We start from the raw sequence: 22,036 nt of genomic DNA, 5'->3' as shown, positions 1-22,036 counted from the left end.
GCCCATAAATTTCTTTTTTTATGATATCTTTGTTTGGTTTTTGTAGAGGGTGATGGTGGCCTCATAGAATGAGTTTGGGAGTGTTTCTTTGTCTGCAATTTTTGGGAAGAGTTTCAAAAGGATAGGTATTAACTCTTCTCTAAATATTTGACAGAATTTACCTGTGAAGGTTTGCTAATACTTTGTTGAGGATTTTGCCTCTTCATTTATCAAAGATACTGGTAATTTTTTTTTGCAGTGTCTTTGTCTGGTTTTGGTATCAAGGTAATGGTGGCCTCATTTATTTTTGATTTTACAATTTCTTGGCTATTAATCTTTGTACTAGCATATTTAAGTGGTTGATCCTCAGCCTTTACTATGTATTTGGTTTTTTAAAAAATTTTATTGGAGTATTGTTGATTTAAAGTGTTGCATTAGTTTCTCTGTATGGCAAAGTGACTCAGTTATACCTACACATATATCTGCTCTTTTTTAGATTCTATTCTCATATAGGTCATTACAGAGGATTGAAGCTATAAACTTCCCTCTTAGAACTGCTTTTGCTGCATCCCATAGGTTTTGGATGGTTGTGTTTTCTTTGTCATTCGTCTCTAGGTATTTTTTTATTTCCTTTTTTATTCCTTCAGTGATCCATTGCTTGTTTAGTAACATATTGTTTAGTGTCCATATGTTCGTGGGTTTTTTTACAGTTTTTTTCCCCCTGTAATTGATTTCTGATCTTATAGCCTTGTGGTTGGAAAAGATGCTTGATATGAGTTTTCTTAAATTTACCAAGGCTTGATTTGTGGTTCAAGATGTGATCTATCCTGGAGAATGTTCCATGTGTACTTGAGAAGAAAGTTTGCTCTGCTGCTTTCAGATAGAATGTTCTGTAGATATCAATTAAGTCTATCTGATCTAATGTGTCATTTAAGGCTTGTGTTTTCTTATTAATTTTCTGTCTGGATGATCTGTCCATTGGTGTAAGTGGGGCATTAAAGTCCCCCACTCTTACTGTGTTACTGTCAATTTCCCCTTTGATGGCTGTTAGCATTTGCCTTATATATTGAGGTGATCCTATGTTGGGTGCATATATATTTAAAATTGTTATATCTTCTTCTTGGATTAATCTCTTGCTTATTATGTAGTGCCCTTCCTTGTGTCTGGTAACAGTCTTTATTTTAAAGTCCATTTTGTCTGATATAAGTATTGCTACTCCAGCTTTCCTTGGATTTCCATTTGCATGGAATATCTTTTTCCATCCCCTCACTTTCAGTCTGTATGTGTCTCTAGATCTGAAGTGGGTCTCTTGTAGACAGCATATATACGGGTCTTGTTTTTGTATCCATTCAGCCAGTCTATGTCTTTTGATTGGCACATTTAATCCATGTACATTTAAGGTTATTATCAATATGTATGTTCCTATTACCATTTTCTTAATTGTTTTAGGTTCGTTTTTGTAGGTCTTTTTTCTTCCCTTCCTCTTTTGTTCTCTTCTCTTTGGTTTGATGACCACTTTCAGTATTGTGTTTGGGTTGCTTTTTCTTGTGTGTGTGTGTGTGTGTGTGTATCTATTGTAATTTTTGGGTTTGCTGTTCACATGAGGTTTTGATTCATCTGTCTATATATATACAAGATTGTTTTAAGTTGCTGCTCTCTTTCCCACCTAAAGATTTTCCTTTAGCATTTGTTATAAAACTGATTTGGTGGTGCTGAATTCTCTTAGAGTTTCTTGTCTGTAAAGCCTTTGATTTTCCATTGAATCTGAATGAGAGCCTTGCTGGGTAGAGTATTCTTGGTTGTAGGTTTTTCCCTTTCATCACTTGAAATATATCCTGCCACTCCATTCTGGCCTGCTGCGTTTCTGTTGAACAATCAGCTGATAACCTTATGGGCATTCCCTTGCTTGTTATTTGTTGCTTTTCCCTTGTGCTTTTAATATTTTTTCTGTCTCAAATTTTTTTGTCAGTTTGATTAATATGTGTCTTGACATGTTCCTCCTTTGGTTCATTCTGTATGGGATTCTCTGCACTTCCTGGACTTGAGTAAGTGTTTTCTTTCTCACGTTAAGGAAGTTTTCAGCTATAATATGTTCAAATATTTTCTCAGGCTCTTTTTCTTTCTCTTCTCCTTCTGTGACCCCTATTATGCAAATGTTGGTGTGTTTAATAATGTCCCAGAGGTCTCTGAGACTGTCCTCACTTATTTTCACTCTTTTTTCTTTATTCTGCTCTGTGGCATTGATTTCCACCACTCTGTCTTCCAGCTCACTTATTCGTTCTTCTGCCTCCGTTTTTCTGATATTGATTCCTTCTAGTGTATTTTTCATTTCAGTTTTTGTAGTATTCATCTCTGTTTGTTTGTTCTTTAAATCTTCTAGCCCCTTGTTAAACATTTCTTATATCTTCTTGATCTGTGCCTCCACTCATTTTCCAAGATTTTGGATCATCTTTCCTATCAGTACTCTGAATTCTTTTTCAGGTAGATTGCCTATCTCCTCTTCATTTAGTTGTTCTTGTGTGTTTTTATCTTGCTCCTTCTTTTGCAACATATTTCTCTGTTGTCTCGTTTTGTCTAACTTTCTGTGTTTTGGTCTCCTTTCCACAGGCTGCAGGATCTAGCTCCTCTTGTTTCTGGTGTCTGCTCCCTGGTGGGTGAGGTTGATCCAGGGGCTTGTGTAGGCTTCCTGGTGTGAGGGACTGGTGCCTGCCCTCTCGTGGGTGGAGCTGGGTCTTGTCCCTCTGATGGGCAGTGCCATGTCAAGCGGTGTGTTTTGACGTGGCTTTGAGCTCAGTACAACTTTAGGCAGCCTGTCTTCTGATGGATGGAGCTGTGTTTCTATCTTGGTGGTTGTTTGGCCTGAGGCTTTCCAGCTCTGGATCCTGCAGGTTGTTGGGTGGGGCTGGGTCTTGGTGCCAAAATTTGGACCTCTGGGAGATCTCACTCCAATCAGTATTCCCTGGGGCTTTCACTACCAGTGTCCTTGACCTCACAGTGAGCAATAGTCAACTTTCACCTTCCCAGAAGACACTCTAAGACCCCTAGGTAGGTGTAGCCCTGGGTTCTATTGAGGTACTGCTTTGTGCTGGGTCCCAGTGCAAGTGAGACCTTGTGTGAGCCCTCCAAGAGTGGAGTCTCTTTTCCCTCAGCCCTGTGGAGCTCCTGAACTCAAGCCATGCTGGCCTTCAATCCTAAATGCTCTGGTGATTCTTCTGCCTGATGCCAGCCCCTCAGATTGTCTTGGAGAACTATTTTATGTAAGAACATCCTTGTGTAGCATGTGTGGGTTTAATACTTTTTGGTGCAAGTGTTGTTTTTATTATAGATGTCTGCCACCTCTCTCCTCAGTGTATGCTGGTCATTATCCCCTTTATAGGAGGTGTGACTGATGTTGTGAGGACCAGAGCCTGCACTGGATATTGAGCAGGGCCTCCCCTTTGCTCTGTGGTTGTCACTGCCCTGTCAGAGGAGGGGTCTGCTCCTTAGATGTTGAAGTATAGGCCCCCAGTTCTGTTTCTTAGCTGTGTTTCTGATCTGCAGTGTGAGGTAGGTGGGATTGGAGCACTCCCACTGGGAGGGAAACCACTGAGTATTCCTCCTCTGGAGCTGTTCACCTGTGGGTGTGCTCTGTTGTGTCACCTTTCACCCATTGTGTGAGCTCTCAGATTACACTGCTGTTGGCACTGCCTATGGCCCCACCTTAACTATGGGTATGCTGGCAATAGGCCCTGGTGTCTCTCAGACGTAGTTTTCACCAGGCCACCAGTGTAGATCCACTGAAGTTAGGTCCCAGGATTGCAGTAATCATGGATCTGGACCCACTGTGGGTGCTATGGGGGCAGCTCTGACTCTAGCCTGGCCCAACCCTCCTGTGTATGTGCCCACAAAGTCTACAGCTGCTAAAGCTAGGCCTGTCTTGGCTGTGGGAGCACTCGTTGTCCGTTCAGATGTTCTGTAGGTGCTGAGTTGACAAGGCCAGTCGCAGGGGTTTCAATTCACGGTTTGCACAGCTGCAAAGAGAGATTTCAGCTTTACTTCCTTAGTTGCACGTCCCCAGGGGCTCAGCTGTGGTTTCAGCCCCACCTCTGCATGTGGGCCACCCACACGGGTCTGCTCCTGAGGCTGCCCTGGAGCACACAAGTCTGCCCCAGTGTGGAGGAGGCACAGAGGTGGCACAGTGGCCAGGGATGCAGGAGGCCCAGTGGCAACAGGTGCACAGGAGAGCCAGAGGCCATGGGCACAAGAGTCGGCCCTGGCAGGGGCCCCTCCTACTGCCTGGCCGCACATGTGAGAGAGCCGGCCCCAGCAGTGACTAGGCACCTGGGGGAGCCAGCAGTCATGGGCATGATAGACCCAGTGGGGACCCTTCCTATTGTCTGGCTGTGGGTGCAAGAGAGACGGCCCTGGTGGTGATGATGCACGTGGGAAAGCCAGCAGCCGTGGGGTGAGAGAGCCGGCCCTGGCGGGGGCCTTTCCTAACACCAGGGGAGGCAGGGGCAGGTGCATGGGGAGAGAGGCTGCAATGGCAGTTCTGCCCTGTACGTCACTTAACAATGGAGCTTTGATTCTATGGCAGTCTGGGTTTCCTCCACAAGCATTCCCAGTTGCAGATTTCCTCACTCCCATCCCCTCAGGCTGTCTCCTCACAGCCAACAGCAGTCCTCTTCCTAGTTTGCTCTCCAAACCCCATGTTCCAGCACCCAGCCCTCATCTGCACTGGAGACACACGTCTCAGCCAGGGGCATGCAGCAGGGCTGTGGCACGGACCATGTGTGTAAGTCTTACTCTGTCCTGCCTGCCACAGACCAGTTGCTGTACTCTCTTCCGATAGCACCCAAAGCTCCCCTTCTTATCCCCACTGTTCTCTGTGGAGGTGAAGGGGGCTTCCCCGGATGAGGGAACCTCTCCTCACCTACAGCTTCTCTCCCAAGGGTGCCGTTCCTGTCCCACTTCCTCTCCTCTTCTTTTTCTTTTCTTCTTTCTTTCATCCTATCCATTTACGTGGGTATCTTTCTTGTCCTTTTGGGTGTCTGAGGTCCTCTGCTAGTGTTCAGCCAATGCTCCATGAGAGTTTTCCATTTGTAGATGTATTTCTGATGCATTTGTGGGGAGAGATGAACTCCACATCCTCCCACTCCTCCACCATCTTGATCCCACCTACATTTGTCTTTACTAGTGGGATTTTTCCTTTCCTATATATACTTCTTATTATAGCCTTTTCTTTTCCAATTAGAGAAAACCATGTAACATTTCTTTTCGAGTTGATTTAGTATTAATGAACTCTTAGTGTTTGCTTGTCTGAGAAGTTCTTTATCTCTCCTTCGATTGAAATGATAGTCTTGCTGGGTAGAGTATCCTAGGTTGAAAGTTTTTCCCTTTTAGCACTTTAAATATGCATATTATGCATATCCCTTCTGGCCTGCAAAGTTTCTGCAGAAAAATCACCTGTTACCCTTATGGGAGTTCCTTTGTATATAACTCTGTTTTTCTCTTTCTGCCTTAGATTCTCTCTCTAACTCTAGCTGTTATGATATGTCTTGGTGTAGCTCTGTTTGGGTTCATCTTGTATAGGACCCTCTGTGTTTCCTGTACCTGGATATTTGTTTCCATCTTCAGCCTTGGGGATTTTTCAGCCACAATTTCGTTAAATACATTTTCAAACCCCTTATCTCTCTCTTCTCTTTCTGGGACCCCTATAATGCAAATATTGTTACATCTCATTTTATCCTAAAGATCCCTTAAATTGCATTCATTTATTATTTGTTTTTCTTTTTGGGTGATTTTCATTATTCTATTTTCCAGATCACTTATGCATTCTTCTCTATCACCTAGTCTGCTGTTCATTCCTTGCAATGTGCTTTTATATTTCAGTTATTGTATTCTTCAGTTCTGCCTGTTGCTTTTTTATATTTTCTGGTTCCTTGTTAAAATTCTCACTGTGTTCATCTATTCTTTTCCCTAATTCAGTTAGCATTCTTATTACTAACACTTTGAATCTTTATCTGGTAAATTGTTTTTTTTTTTTCTGTTTCATTAGTTGTTTTTTCAGGGTTTTTTTCTCTCTGTCAGTTGAGACAAATTCATTCCTCAGTCTTCTCATTTTGCTTATCTTCCTCTGTCTCTATGAATTAGGTGACACAGTTACCTATGGTAGTCTTGAAGGATCCCTATACAGTCTGTGTGTGTCCACTGGCTTTGGTGGGAGAGCTGGATTTGACACGAACACGAGTCATGTCTTTCCTCAAGGTGTGCTGGCAGCTATCACCTTGGTAGGAGGTTGGTCTGGAGATGGGGGGTTAGGGCAAGAGCTAGGTGTGAGGTGGGGCTCCTCCCCTGCTCAGTGGCTGTCACCACCCTATTGGGGGTGGGGTCAGGTCTTATGTTGCTGGAGCAGAAGGCCTGAGGGTCATGTCCTAGTTGACTCAGTTTCCTTTAAGTGTGTGTTCTTCTCCCCACCAACACCAGCACCCTTGCCCCAGAGGGGAGCAGTGCTGGAGCAAAAGGAGCAAGTGTGGGTATTTGGCAAGGGTCAGGGCACAGGCTATTGTGGTCTGGCCACCCTCAGAAATCCAGACTGCCTCTGATGCACCACCGTTGCAATCGCCAGTAATGGTTGTCCTCTCCCTGTTCAGAGTTCCCTCAACATCTCACCACTGACTGAGCTCTTTCCTCAGTCATAGTAGCTCTCACTCAAGTGTGGAGCTGTGACACGAGGCAAGTGGTGCTAGAGCATTCCCTTTGCTCAGTCTGGGGCATGTGCTGTGCTGGTCACAGGAAACAAGTCAGCTACCCATGCAATTTTAATTTCATTCTGCTCTCTCCACCTTGCCTTGGGAGCAAGTAAGTGTCTCCACACTCCTCACAAGTGGAGTCCAGGCTTCCTACAGCCCTACTGTTAGTCCCACCAGCCCTCCAACCAGCCAAGGGGGTTCAACCCCACTACTGGGGTTCATCTTCCCTTTGTTGGACCCCAGGGCTCAGGCGCCCAATAGTGGCTTGAACTCCTCACTCCCCAAGGAGGGTCTTCCACCTTTCCTTCTGAGTCCTCTCCCAGGGGCACAGGTCCTGGCCTGATTGCTTTTCTTCCCTTCCTCTTCTCTTCCCACAATTCTATGTGGATCTTTCCTATAGCCTTGGTTGTATGGGAGTCTTTCTGTTTATCTCCAGTTAGTTTTCAGTAAGAATTGTTCCACATGTAGATGTATTTTTGATGTGTTCATGGGGAGAGGTGAGTTCCATGTCCTCTTACTCCACCATCCCGACTCCTCTTTAGGGCTGTTTTTCTTCTGTTTCTCAGTCATGGTATATTGTCTCAAGTTTCTGGTCATCTCTGTTTATGTGCTGGAAAGGAATTTAAATGTTACTTTTGGAAATAATTTAAAGCTAAGAATGATATTACCATTTTTCTAAGAGGATTTTTGCTTGTTTTTGCTAGGCACAGGGTGCACTTGCAATCTGGAGTTAACTTACACCAAGTTCGGTTTTGAGATTTTCTGAGCCACCAGTGTGATTCAAGGCTAGGCTGCTGGCCCTCTGCTGACTCATTCCTAGGGTGAATCCTTTCTTGTTTCAAACCAAAGCAGGTGTAGTTCGTTATGGTCCATAACCTTGGCGAATGCTGGACTCCTACTTTTGTTTCCGTAATCCCAAAAGACTGTCAAAAGTGACACAAAATCATTTAGCTGCCATTTCTGAGGCAGAAATAGCCTTGAATGCCTAACTTACCTCTAGATCTTCTTGCTCCACTGGATCTGGTGCTTCATCACCATGTTTTAGATATTCTCAGCTTCTATGGAGACAGGTTTTATGTTTTGTCATGAATTTTTAATTGTCTTCATTGAGAAGATCATATTACATTGTTTGCCATTATTGGAAACGTATCCATATTTAAACTAAAAGTTTTAAAGTCTTTTCTCTGTCATTTATATTTATTTTTGTATGAAGTGTGAAGTAGAGTTCTTATTTTATTTTTCTTCTTGTGGATAGCCAATTTTCCAAATACCTTTTATTGAAAAGCTCCTCCTCTCAGTGTTGATTTCCCATGCCAATGCACTTACATCAAAGGTCCATATACATAAAGCTTTAATCTTGAGCTCTATTCCATTATCAATTATCCATTACCAGTCCATTTTTGTCCTGGCATATGCACCACTGAATTTTTTTTGGGGGGGGGTGGGTTAATTTTTTTTTAACATTTTTATTGGAGTATAATTGCTTTACATTGTTGTGTTACTTTCTGCTGTATAACAAAGTGAATCAGCTATACATATACTTATATCCCCATATCCCCTTCCTCTTACGTCTCCCTCCCACCCTCCCTATCCCACCCCTCTAGGTGGTCACAAAACACCGAGCTGATCTCCCTGTGCTATGCGACTGCTTCTCACTAGCTATCTATTTTACATGTGGTAGTGTATATATGCCAATGCCACTCTCTCACTTCGTCCCAGCATAACATTCCACCTCCCCATGTCCATAAGTCCATTCTCTACATCTGCATCTTTATTCCTGCCCTGCCCCTAGGTTCTTCAGAACAATTTTTTTTTTACATTCCATATATATATGTTAGCATATGGAATTTGTTTTTCTCTTTCTGACTTATTTCACTCTGTATGACAGACTCTATGTACATCCACCTCACTACAAATAACTCAATTTTGTTTTTTTTATGGTTGAGTAATATTCCATTGTATATATGTGCCACATCTTCTGTATCCATTCATCTGTTGATGGACACTTAGGTTGTTTCCATGTTCTGGCTATTGTAAATAGTGCTGCAATGAACATTGTGGTACATGACTCTTTTTGAATTATGGTTTTCTCAGGGTATATGCCCAGTAGTGGGATTGCTGGGTCATATGGTAGTTCTATTTTTAGTTTTCTAAGGAACCTCCATACTGTTCTCCATAGTGGCTGTATCAATTTACATTCCCACCAACAATGCAAGAGGGTTCCCTTTTCTCCACATCCTCTCCAGTATTTATTGTTTGTAGATTTTTTGATGATAGCCATTCTGACCGGTGTGAGGTGATACTTCATTGTAGTTTTGATTTGCATTTCTCTAATGATTAATGATGTTGAGCATCCTTTCATGTGTTTGTTGGCAATCAGTATATCTTCTCTGGAGAAATGTCTGTTTAAGTCTTCTGCCCATTTTTGGATTGGGTTGTTTGTTTTTTTGATATTGAGCTGCATGAGCTGCTTGTAAACTTTGGAGATTAATCCTTTGTCAGTTTCTTCATTTGCAAATATTTTCTCCCATTCTGAGGATTGTCTTTTTGTCTTGTTTATGGTTTCCTTTGGTGTGCAAAAGCTTTTAAGTTTCATAAGGTCCCATTTGTTTATTTTTGTTTTTATTTCCATTTCTCTAGGAGGTGGGTCAAAAAGGATCTTGCTGTGATTTATGTCATAGAGTATTCTGACTATGTTTTCCTCAAAGAATTTTATAGTGTCTGGCCTAATATTTAGGTCTTTAATCCATTTTGAGTTTATTCTTGTGTATGGTGTTAGGGAGTGTTCCAATTTTATTCTTTTACATGTAGCTGCCAAGGTTTCCCAGCAGCACTTATTGAAAAGGCTGTCTTTTTTCCATTGTATATTCTTGCATCCTTTATCAAAGATAAGGGGACCATATGTGCGTGGCTTTATCTCTGGGCTTTCTATCCTGTTCCATTGATCCATATATCTGTTTTTGTGCCAGTACCATACTGTCTTGATTACTGTAGCTTTGTATTATAGTCTGAAGTCAGGGAGCCTGATTCCTCCAGCTCCGTTTTTCTTTCTCTAGATTGCTTTGGCTATTTGGGGTCTTTTGTGTTTCCATACAAATTGTGAAAAAATTTTTTCTAGTTCTGTGAAAAATGCCATTGGTACTTTGATAGGGAATGCATTGAATCTGTAGATTGCTTTGGGTAGTATAGTCATTTTCACAATATTGATTCTTCCAGTCCAAGAACATGGTATATCTCTCCATCTGTTTGTATCATCTTTAATTTCTTTCATCAGTGTCTTATAGTTTTCTGCATACAGGTCTTTTGTCTCCTTAGGTAGGTTTATTCCAAGGTATTTTATTCTTTTTGTTGCAACGGTAAATGGGACTGTTTCCTTAATTTCTCTTTCAGATCTTTCATCATTAGTGTATATGAATGCAAGGGATTTCTGTGCATTAATATTGTATCCTGCTACTTTACCAAATTCATTGATTAGCTCTAGTAGCTTTCTGATAGCATCTTTAGGACTCTCTATGTATAGTATCATGTCATCTGCAAACAGTGACAGTTTTACTTCTTCTTTTCCAATTTGGATTGTTTTTATTTCTTTTTCTTTTCTGATTGCTGTGGCTAAAACTTACAAAACTATGTTGAATAATAGTGGTGAGAGTGGACAACCTTGTCTTGTTCATGATCTTAGAGGAAATGGTTTCAGTTTTTCACCATTGAGAATGATGTTGGCTGTGGGTTTGTCATATATGGCCTTTATTATGTTGAGGTAAGTTCCCTCTATGCCTACTTTCTGGAGATTTTTTAAAAATCATAAATGGGTGTTGAATTTTGTCAAAAGCTTTTTCTGCATCTATTGATAAGATCATACGGTTTTTCTCCTTTAATTTGTTAATATGGTGTATCACATTGATTGATTTGCGTATATTGAAGAATCCTTGAATTCCTGGGAAAAACCCCACTTGATCATGGTGTATGATGCTTTTAATGTGGGGTTGGATTCTGTTTGCTAGTATTTTGTTCAGGATTTTTGCATCTGTGTTCATCAGTGATATTGGCCTGTAGTTTTCTTTCTTTCTGACATCTTTTTCTGGTTTTGGTATCAAAGTGATAGTGGCCTCATAGAATGAGTTTGGGAGTGTTCCTCCCTCTGCTATATTTTGGAAGAGTTTGAGAAGGATAGTTGTTAGCTCTTCTCTAAATATTTGATAGAATTCGCCTGTGAAGCCATCTGGTCCTGGGCTTTTGTTTGTTCGAAGATTTTAAATCACAGTCTCAGTTTTAGTGCTTGTGATTGGTCTGTTCATATTTTCTATTTCTTGCTGGTTCAGTCTCAGAAGGTTGTGCTTTTCTAAGAATTTGTCCATTTCTTCCAGGTTGTCCATTTTATTGGCATATAGTTGCTTGTAGTAATCTCTCATGATCCTTTGTATTTCTGCAGTGTCAGATGTTACTTCTTTTTCATTTCTAATTTTGTTGATTTGGGTCTTCTCCCTTTTTTCTTGATGAGTCTCACTAATGGTTTATCAATTTTGTGTACCTTCTCTAAGAACCAGCTTTTAGTTTTATTAATCTTTGCAATTGTTTCCTTCATTTCTTTTTCATTTATTTCTGATATGATCTTTATGATTGCTTTCCTTCTGCTAACTTTGGGGTTTTTTGTTGTTGTTCTTCTTCTTTCTCTAATTGCTTTAGGTGTAAGGTTAGGTTGTTTATTTGAGAAGTTTTTTGTTTCTTGAGGTAGGATTGTATTGCTATAAAATTCCCTCTTAGAACTGTTGTTGCTGCATCCCATAGGTTTTGGGTCGTCATATTTTAATTGTCATTTGTTTCTAGGTATGTTTTGATTTCTTCAGTGATCTCTTGGTTATTAAGTAGTGTATTGTTTAGCCTCCATGTGTTTGTATTTTTTACACATTTTTTTTCCTGTAATTGATATCTAGTCTCATAGAGTGTGGTTGGAAAAGATGATACTTGATATGATTTCAATTTTCTTAAATTTTCCAAGGCTTGATTTGTGACCCAAGGTATGATCTATCCTGGAGAAAGTTCCATGAGCACTTGAGAAGAAAGCGTATTCTGTTGTTTTTGGATGGAATGTACTATAAATATCAATTGAGTCCATCTTGTTTAATGTGTCATTTAAAGCTTGCATTTCCTTATTTATTTTCATTTTGGTTGATCTGTCCATTTGTAAAAGTGAGATGTTGAAGTCCCCTACTATTATTGTGTTACTGTCGATTTCCCCTTTTATGCCTGTTAGCAGTTGCCTTATGTATTGTGGTGCTCCTATGTTGCGTGCATAAATATTTACAATTGTTTATCTTCTTCTTGGATTGATCCGTTGATCATTATGTAGTGTCCTTTTTTGTCTCTTGTAATAGTCTTTATTTTAAAGTCTATTTTGTCTGATATGAGAATTGCTACTGCAGCTTTCTTTTGATTTCCATTTGCATGGAATATGTTTTTCCATCCCCTCACTTTCAGTCTCTATGTGTCCCTAGGTCTGAAGTGGGTCTCTTGTAGACAGCATATATACGGGTCTTGTTTTGGTATCCATTCAGCCAGTCTATGTCTTTTGGTGGGAGCATTTAATCCATTTACATTTAAGGTAATTATCAATATGTATGTTCCTATTACCATTTTCTTAATTGTTTTGGGTTTGTTATTGTAGGTCTTTTCCTTCTCTTGTGTTTCCTGCCTAGAGAAATTCCTTTAGCATTTGTTGTAAAGCTGGTTTGGTGGTGCTGAATTCTCTTAGCTTTTGCTTGTCTATAAAGCTTTTAATTTCTCCATCAAATCTGAATGAGATCCTTGCTGGGTAGAGTAATCTTTGTTGTAGGTTTTTCCCTTTCCTCACTTTAAATATGTCCTGCCACTCCCATCTGGCTTGCAGAGTTTCTGTTGAAAGGTCAGCAGTTAACCTTATGGGGATTCCCTTGTATTTTATTTGTTGGTTTTCCCTTGCTCCTTTTAATATTTTCTCTTTGTATTTAATTTTTGATAGTCTGATTAATATGTGTCTTGGCGTGTTTCTTCGTGGATTTATCTTGTATGGGACTCTCTGTGCTTCCTGGATTTGATTCACTATTTCCTTTCCCATGTTAGGGAATTTTTTGACTATAATCTCTTCAAATATTTTCTCAGACCCTTTCTTTTTCTCTTCTTCTTCTGGGACCCCTATAATTCGAATGTTGCTGTGTTTAATGTTGTCCCAGAGGTCTCTGAGATTGTCCTCAATTCTTTTCATTCTTTTTTCTTTATTCTCTCTTCAGTGGTTATTTCCACTATTTTATCTTCCTGGTCACTTATCCATTCTTCTGCCTCAGTTATTCTGCTCTTGATTCCTTCTAGAGAATTTTTAATTTCATTTATTGTGTTGTTCATCATTGTTTGTTTGCTCTTTAGTTCTTCTAGGTCCTTTTTAAACGTTTCTTGTATTTTCTCCATTCTATTTCCAAGATTTTGGATCATCTTTACTATTATTACTCTGAATTCTTTTTCAACTAGACTGCCTATTTCCATTTGTTTGGCCTGGTGGGTTTTTACCTTGCTCCTTCATCTGCTGTGTGTTTCTCTGTCTTCTCATTTTTCTTAACTTACTGTGTTTGGGGTCTCCTTTCCGCAGGCTGCAGGTTCATAGTTTCTGTTGTTTTTGGTGTCTTCCCCCAGTGGGTAAGTTTGGTTCAGTGGGTTGTGTAGGCTTCCTTATGGAGGGGACTAGTGCCTGTGTTCTGGTGGATGAGGCTGGATCTTGTCTTTCTGGACAAGACCTCATCTGGGTGTGTGTTTTGGGGTGTCTGTGAACTTATTATGATTTTAGGTAGCCTCTCTGCTAATGGGTGGGGTTGTCTTCCTGTCTTGCTAGCTGTTTGGCATGGGGTGTGCAGCACTGTAGCTTGCTGGTCTTTGAGTGGAGCTGGGTCTTAGTGTTGCAATGGAGTTCTCTGGGAGAGATCTTGCTGATTGATATTATGTGGGGTCGGGGGGTCTCTGGTGGTCCAATGTCCTGAACTCGGCTCTCCCACCTCAGAGGCTCAGGCCTGACAGCCAGCCAGAGCACCACGAGTCTGTCAGCCACACGGCAAACCGATGCTCTCAGTCAATCTCCTGCACCACTGAATTTTAAGTACTATAGCATCATAATAAATTTTGGTATCTTGAGGGAAAATTTATCTACCATATTGTTCTTGGACCTTACCCTTCCACATAAATTATACATTTTAATACAAGTTTTTAGTGTATATTTACAAATATGTCAGGATTTTGATTAAAATCAAAATTTTAATCAAAATTTAATGAGTTTCATTAAATCTATAGGTTGATTTGAAGATAATTATATTTATAACGTTAAGCATTTGTATCCATGAACATTGTGTATCTCACCATTTATAATTTATCTTATCCTTTGTTTGTTTATCTTTTTTTAAGATTTATTTATTTTATTTATTTTTGGCTGTGTTGAGTCTTTGTTGCTGTGTGTGGGCTTTCTCTAGTTGAGGCTAGTGGGGGCTACTCTTCGTTGCAGTGTGTGGGCTTCTCACTGTGGTGGCTTCTCTTGTTTGCAGAGCACAGGATGAACCTCAGATGCATTATGCTAAGTAGAGGAAGCCAGACTTAGAAGACTACTTATATGACGTTCTGGGAAAGGCCAGACTATGTGGATGGAAAACTAGATTAGTAGTTTAAAGGGGCTGGGGGAAGAAGGAGGGCTTGACAATAAAAGTGCACAGAGAAAATGGTGGTGGGGCTGAGGGGGTACAATGGAACTCATCTATAGCTTAATGGTGATGGTAACGGACTGTATGTATTTGTCAAAACTTGCATGATTGGTTACAATTTACTGTTTGTAAATTATATCTTAATCAAAAAGGTTTTGGCAAGTAGATGGCAGATCTATAAATAGTAATTGATGTAAGAGAATTAAGTACACCATGGAGAAAGCTGAAAACAAATTGATCTATAATAAAGAATTCTCAAAAAGAACAAGTGTGTCTGGATCTGACTGGGAAGGAAGGACTATTGGGGGAAAAGTGGTTTGAGAAGCAGTTATATCCGTAAAACTTCTCCATATCTCTAGTCTAGAGTACCTTACAGACTATTGCAGAAATCTGGAGTTTTGTTTTCTCCCGGGAGTGAAACAGGTAATTCACATTGAGGAGTCTCAGACCAGTTTAAGGCCCTGGATGCCAAAACTGGAAGGTTAGGAGATGACATACTTAATGAAGAATGTTAAGGCATAGCCATCTCTGGGCTTCCTTGGTGGCACAGTGGTTAAGAATCCACCTGCCAATGCAGGGGACACGGGTTCAAGCCCTGGTCTGGGGAGATCCCACATGCCATGGAGCAAATAAGCCTGTGCACCACAACTACGGAGCCTGCACTCTGAATGCACGAGCCACAACTACTGAAGCCTGTGCACCTAGAGCCTGTGCTCCACAACAAGAGAAGCCACTGCATCAAAGAGGAAATCAAAAAATACCTAGAAACAAATGACAATGAAAACACGATGACCCAAAACCTATGGGATGTAGCAGAAGCAGTTCTAAGAGAGAAGCTTATAACAATACAATCCTACCTCAAGAAACAAGAAAAATATCAAATAAACAACCTAACTTTACACTTAAAGTAATTAGAGAAAGAACAAAAAAACCCCAAAGTTAGCAGAAGGAAAGAAATCATAAAGATCAGAGCAGAAATAAATGAACAAGAAATGAAGGAAACAATTGCAAAGATCAATAAAACTAAAAGCTGGTTCTTTGAGAAGATAAACAAAATTGATAAACCATTAACCAGACTCATCAAGAAAAAAAGGGAGAAGACTCAAATCAACAGAATTAGAAAAGGAACAGGAGAATTAACAACTGACACTGCAGAAATAAAGGATCATGAGAGATCACTACAAGCAACTATATGCCAATAAAATGGATAACCTGGAAGAAAAGGACAAATTCTTAGAAAAGCACAAACTTCTGAGATTGAACCAGCAAGAAATAGAAAATATAAACAGACCAATCACAAGCACTGAAACTAAGACTGTGATTTAAAATCTTCGAACAAACAAAAGCCCAGGACCGGATGGCTTCACAGGCGAATTCTATCAAATATTTAGAGAAGAGCTAACAACTATCCTTCTCAAACTCTTCCAAAATATAGCAGAGGGAGGAACACTCCCAAACTCATTCTATGAGGCCACCACCACCCTGATATCAAAACCAGACAAAGATGTCAGAAAGAAAGAAAACTACAGACCAATATCACTGATGAACACTGATGCAAAAGTCCTGAACAAAATACTAGCAAACAGAATCCAACCCCACATTAAAAGCATCATACACCATGATCAAGTGGGGTTTATCCCAGGAACGCAAGGATTCTTCAATATATGTAAATCAATCACTGTGATACACCATGCTAACAAATTGAAGGAGAAAAACCATACGATCATCTCAATAGATGCAGAAAAAGCTTTTGACAAAATTCAACACCCATTTATGATAAAAACCCTCCAGAAAGTAGGCATAGAGGGAACTTACCTCAACATAATAAAGGCCATATATGAAAAACCCACAGCCAACATCATTCTCAATGGTGAAAAACTGAAACCATTTCCTCTAAGATCATGAACAAGAGAAGGTTGTCCATTCTCACCACTATTATTCAACATAGTTTTGTAAGTTTTAGCCACAGCAATCAGAGAAGAAAAAGAAATAAAAGGAATCCAAACTGGAAAAGAAGAAGTAAAGCTTTTACTGTTTGCAGATGACATGATACTATACATAGAGAATCCTAAAGATGTTACCAGAAAACTACTAGAGCTAATCAATGAATTTGGTAATGTAGCAGGATACAAAATTAATGTACAGAAATCTCTTGCATTCCTATACACTGACAATGAAAAATCAGAAAGAGAAATTAAGGAAACAGTCCCATTTACCGTTGCAACAAAAAGAATAAAATATCTAGGAATAAGTATCTAGTAATATTTAGGAATAAACCTACCTAAGGAGACAAAAGACCTGTATGCAGAAAACTATAAGACACTGATGAAAGAAATTAAAGCTGATACAAACAGATGGAGAGATATACCATGTTCTTGGACTGGAAGAATCAATATTGTGAAAATGACTATACTACCCAAAGCAATCTACAGATTCAATGCATTCCCTATCAAAGTACCAATGGCATTATTCACAGAACTAGAACAAAAAATTTCACAGTTTGTATGGAAACACAAAAGACCCCAAATAGCCAAAGCAATCTTGGGAAAGAAAAATGGAGCTGGAGGAATCAGGCTTCTGGACTTCAGACTATACTACAAAGCTACAGTAATCAAGACAGTATGGTACTGGCACAAAAATAGAAATATAGACCAATGGAACAGGAAAGATAGCCCAGAGATAAACCCACGCATATATGGTCACCTTATCTTTGATAAAGGAGGCAAGAATATAAAATGGAGAAAAGACAGCCTCTTCAATAAGTGGTGCTGGGAAAACTGGACAGCTACATGTAAAAGAAGGAAATTAGAACACTCCCTAACACCACTTACAAAAATAAACTCAAAATGGATTAAAGACCTAAATGTAAGGCCAGGCACTATAAAACCCTTAGAGGAAAACATAGTCAGAATACTCTATGACATAAATCACAGCAAGATCCTTTTTGACCCACCTCCTAGAGAACTGGAAATAAAAACAAAAATAAACAAATGGGACCTAATGAAACTTAAAACCTTTTGCACAGCAAAGGAAACCATAAACAAGACCAAAAGACAACCCTCAGAATGGGAGAAAATATTTGTAAACGAAGCAAATGACAAAGGATTAATCTCCCAAATATACAAACACCTCATGCAGCTCAATATCAAAAAAAAAACAACCCAATACAAAAATTAGCAGAAGACCTAAATAGACATTTCTCCAAAGAAGATATACAGATTGCAAATAAACACATGAAAGGATGCTCAACATCACTAATCATCAGAGAAATGCAAATGAAAACTAAAATGAGGTATTACCTCACACCGGTCAGAATGGCCATCATCAAAAAATCTACAAACAATAAATACTGGAGAGGGTGTTGAGAAAAGGGAAGCCTCTTGCACTGTTGGTGGGAATTTAAATTGATACAGCCACTATGGAGAACAGTATGGAGGTTCCTTAAAAAACTAAAAATAGAACTACCATATGACTCAGCAATCCCACTACTGGGCATATACCCTGAGAAAACCGTAATTCAAAAGAGACATGTACCACAATGTTCATTGCAGCACTATTTACAATATCCAGGACATGGAAGCAACCTAAGTGTCCATCAACAGATAAATGGATAAAGAAGATGTGGCACATATATACAATGGAATATTACTCAGCCATAAAAAGAAACGAAATTGAACTATTTGTAGTGAGGTGGATGGACCTAGAGTCTGTCATACAGAGTGAAGTGAGTCAGAACGAGAAAAACAAATACCATATGCTAACACATATGTATGGAATGTAAAAAAAAAAAAAGGTTCTGATGAACCTAGGGGTGGGACAGGAATAAAGACGCAGATGTAGAGAATGGACTTGAGGACATGGGGAGGGGGAAGGGTAAGCTGGGACAAAGTGAGAGAGTAGCATTGACATATATATACTACCAAATGTAAAATAGAGAGCTAGTGGCAAGGATCTACATAGCACAGGGAGATCCTCTCGGTGCTTTGTGACCACCTAGAGGGGTGGGATAAGGAGGGTGGGAGGGAGACGCAAGAGAGAGGAGATATGGGGATATATGTATACATATATCTGATTCACTTTGTTATACAGCAAAAAGTAACACAACATTGTAAAGCAATTATACCCCAATAAAGTTGTTAAAAAATATATAACTAAAAAAATAAAAAAGAGAAGCCACCGCAATGAGAAGCCCGCACAGCGCAACAAAGAATAGCCCCTGCTCACCGCAACTAGAGAAAGCCTGCGAGTCACAATGAAGACCAAATGCAGCCAAAAATAAAATAAATAAAATAAATAAATTTATTAAAAAACAAAAAAAAAAGACAGTCGTCTTCAACCTGAGCTGCCAGAACCCTGCAGTAAGACTCCTGCCATTCAGGAAGGAGTTTGGGATCATCTGGAGAAGCTGACAAGCCCAAGGGGGACAACCTAAAGATACTGACATCAGCAGCTCTCCCATGACTCATCCTGTTCTCTCACTAGGAAGCTCAAAGTAAACAAGTCATGTCCACATCCCAGAGTTTCCAATCACCTTTTATTCCAACACTCATAATTTCAGATAGAAGACCAGACATCCAAGGAAAGCCTCTAAACACAGAAAATAAGCACCAAATCAATCAAGCTGAAAATAGCAATTTGTAGGAAACAAACTCAGCTGGGGGAAGAAAACAATTAAGTTATTAAAGATTTCAAGTTCCTTAAGGCTTAGATAAAAATGATGAATACATTTCATTTTATTCCTCCCACTGATCACAAGGCCACAAATCACCTACTAGAAGATTCTGAAATGTGGACAAAAGGAGGCAGACTAGCTAGGGATCCCAGGACTTGAAGAACAACCCAGTGGGGAGTTTCCTGGGGTTTTCTTTCCTCCCATGTGTCCGACTTGGGGTTAGAGAAGCCTGCAACCTCGAAATACCAACACATGATCACACACACACACACACACACACACACACACACACTTAAGAAAAGTCAAAGGCCCAGAAAAGTGTTGCCCACCATGACAGAAACATTTTCGCCACCCTGCCTGTTCTTGGGGCAAACATGAGGAGAGCTGCACCCCTCTGTTCCCTAACAAGCATTGCAGACACTGAGTTCACTGGTAAGAGGCTATGTTCCAACCACTTTGCCCCTCAGTAAGGTGCTCCTCATGGAACCTATAAGCCAAGATATCGCAACCTCTGCATTATTGACATTTGGGGCTGAAAAAGTCTTTGTTCTGGAAGGGTATTCTATGCATTATAGGATGTATAGCAGTATTCCTGTAAAACCCACCAGATGCCAATAGCACACTCCCTCAATTCTGATAATCAAAAATGCATCCAGTTATTACCAAATGTGCCCTTGCAACATCACCCCTGATTGAGAACCAGTGCTATCTGACATCCACAACCCCCTGCAGAAAGGATGGGACACACAAGCCAGACACATTGTGGAGACTGTCTTCTCTCCCCCCCTTTAGTAGGAGGTAACACCATTCCCCATCTCAAGCCAGCACTGAGAAGACCGTGAGGTGGAGTCCTATCATCTGGGAAACATGCAAGGGGACAGACCAGAATAGCCCTGCAGAGACATAATAAACTAAACTGCTGTTGTAACCACAGTCCACCAGAGTGAGCCAGAATGTGTGTTCTGAACCTAAACAGGTTTGCAACTTGCTAAAAAATCAATAGAAGATTTAAGTGGGAACCAGAGTCTCATAGAGTAATACTCAAAATGCCTAGGACACAGTCCAAAATGACTTGTCACGCTAAGAACTAGTAAACTCTCAATTCCAATAAGAAAAGACAATTAATAGACACCAACATCAAGCTAACATAGCTATTGAATTATTGGACAAGGATTTTAAAGCAGCCATTATAAAAATTCTCCATTGAACAGTTATGAATACACTTGAAACATACTAAAGGAAAAGGAACAATGAAGAAAGAGAAATTATTGGCAATACATATAAAAGTCAAGGGATTAATATCAAGAAATAGAAGATACAGAGATTTCCCAATACCTCCTACCCTAACACATGCATTGCCTGCCACATTAACAATCTCTGTGCCTTCTGTTTAATTTTGCTGTGAACTCAAAACTGCTATAGAAAATAAAATCTATTTTTTAAAAAAAGAAATATAAGAAACAGAGTAGAGGTTGGCAAACTACCTGTTTCTGTACATCTGAACTAATGTACATCTGTACATTCTGAACTAAGAATGGTTTGTACACTTTTTATTGCTTGGAGGTAAAACAAGAGAACATTCTGTGAGATGCAAAAATTAAATGAAATTCAAGTTTCAGTGTCTGTAAATTCAGTTTTATTGGAACACAGTCCTGTTCATTTCTGTATGTATTGTCACAGCAGCAGAGTTCTGAAGTTTCCAGACAGAAGGCTTAAGTAGCATAAGGCATTTTTCCATCGCTTTTTCCCCAACACCTGTATAACCTGCTCTATTCAATGGCACATTAGCAAATATGATCAAGAAGAGGCGTGAAAAGTGTTTTTACATTTCTGGAATGCTGCAACTGAGACATGACCAAACCCCAGCTTACTGGCTGGATGTTGGGAGACACAGGACGAAATTATTTCCATTGCATCAGCCAAGAGTGGGGAGAGAAACCAATGACCACCACCATCCGGGGCGCAAGACCACCCAGAGTCTACTGACTGCCCTCTAGGGAGTGAGACCACAGCGAGCCGGCCATAGGGGGGTGGGGGGGGGTGATGGAGGGGAGGACCATTGAGAGCTGGCTCCCAGCCGAGGAGTGAGAGAGCCGGTGTTTATGCTGTCGCGCTTTAATGCCATCGTGTGCCTGGGCACTGTCGCATGTTTGTGCCGTCACAAGTTGCGTGCTCTAGCCCTCGCATCCATGAGGCACTCCCACCTCATGGCCGCCGCGCTGACCGGCCCTCGCACTGGGCCTGGAGAGTCCAGGACCCCGAGCCTCCTCCTGCTCCTGTTTCTCCTGCCTCACACCCAGGCTGCAGCCGCGGCCCACAGGCACCCTGCCAGTGAGGGGGTCGCCTTTAGCCGTGATGTGGGTAGGACCCCTCCAAGCCCGGGTTGGCGGTGGTCCCTGCGGTGAATCCCGGGCTTCCTCCCCGCGAGGGTGGAGACCCAGTCTTCCGCGGTCCTCCCCCTTTTGCCTCCTCCCACTCACCCTTCTCGGCTTTGCCTGTGGCCAGGCCTGCCCTGGTGCCACTGCTACTCGCATACTCTGTCCTTCTTTCCTCAGCTTGTGGCCAGCGTCATATGCAGGGGAAGATCATGGGAGGCGTGGATACCCTCGAGAAAAAGTGGCCGTGGCAGGTCAGTGTGCACTATGCCGGCTTCCACATCTGTGGTGGGTCCATCATTGATGAATACTGGATCCTGTCAGCCGCCCACTGCTTTGACAGGTGAGTGGGCAGTGCTGGATACCATTCCCATGGAGGTCTAGGGCTGCAAGACCAACCACGTGGGTCACATAGGACTGGGACTTCTTGGAGGCAGGGGAGAGAGTGGGACCCAGCACACAGCTCCATCCACTACAGTTTCTTGCACAGGGCTGAGGGCTCCTTTAGGGCCCTCAGCTGTTCCAGAAAGGTGTGGAACCACAGAATAGGATGAGAGGTGAGGAGAGGAG

At 40.9% G+C, this 22,036-nt stretch overlaps 1 protein-coding gene across 4 annotated transcripts in view; it reads left to right on the top strand.

Moving 5' to 3' along the window:
• The window catches only part of PRSS38 (serine protease 38), a 143,214-nt gene that overhangs the window by 63,339 nt on the left and 57,839 nt on the right, over positions 1 to 22,036 (top strand). For all 4 annotated transcript variants that reach the window (XM_082455127.1, XM_082455129.1, XM_082455130.1 and 1 more), the window contains one exon: positions 21,647 to 21,809. In XM_082455127.1, the coding sequence (XP_082311253.1) occupies positions 21,664 to 21,809 (146 nt within the window). In that variant the 5' untranslated portion in view covers positions 21,647 to 21,663. The remainder of the gene's footprint in view (positions 1 to 21,646; positions 21,810 to 22,036) is intronic.

Source organism: Balaenoptera physalus (genome assembly GCF_965194825.1).
Source record: "Balaenoptera physalus genome assembly, chromosome: 3".
In the NCBI taxonomy this organism is placed as follows: domain Eukaryota; kingdom Metazoa; phylum Chordata; class Mammalia; order Artiodactyla; family Balaenopteridae; genus Balaenoptera; species Balaenoptera physalus.
This window is presented reverse-complemented; position numbering and strand designations above follow the sequence as displayed.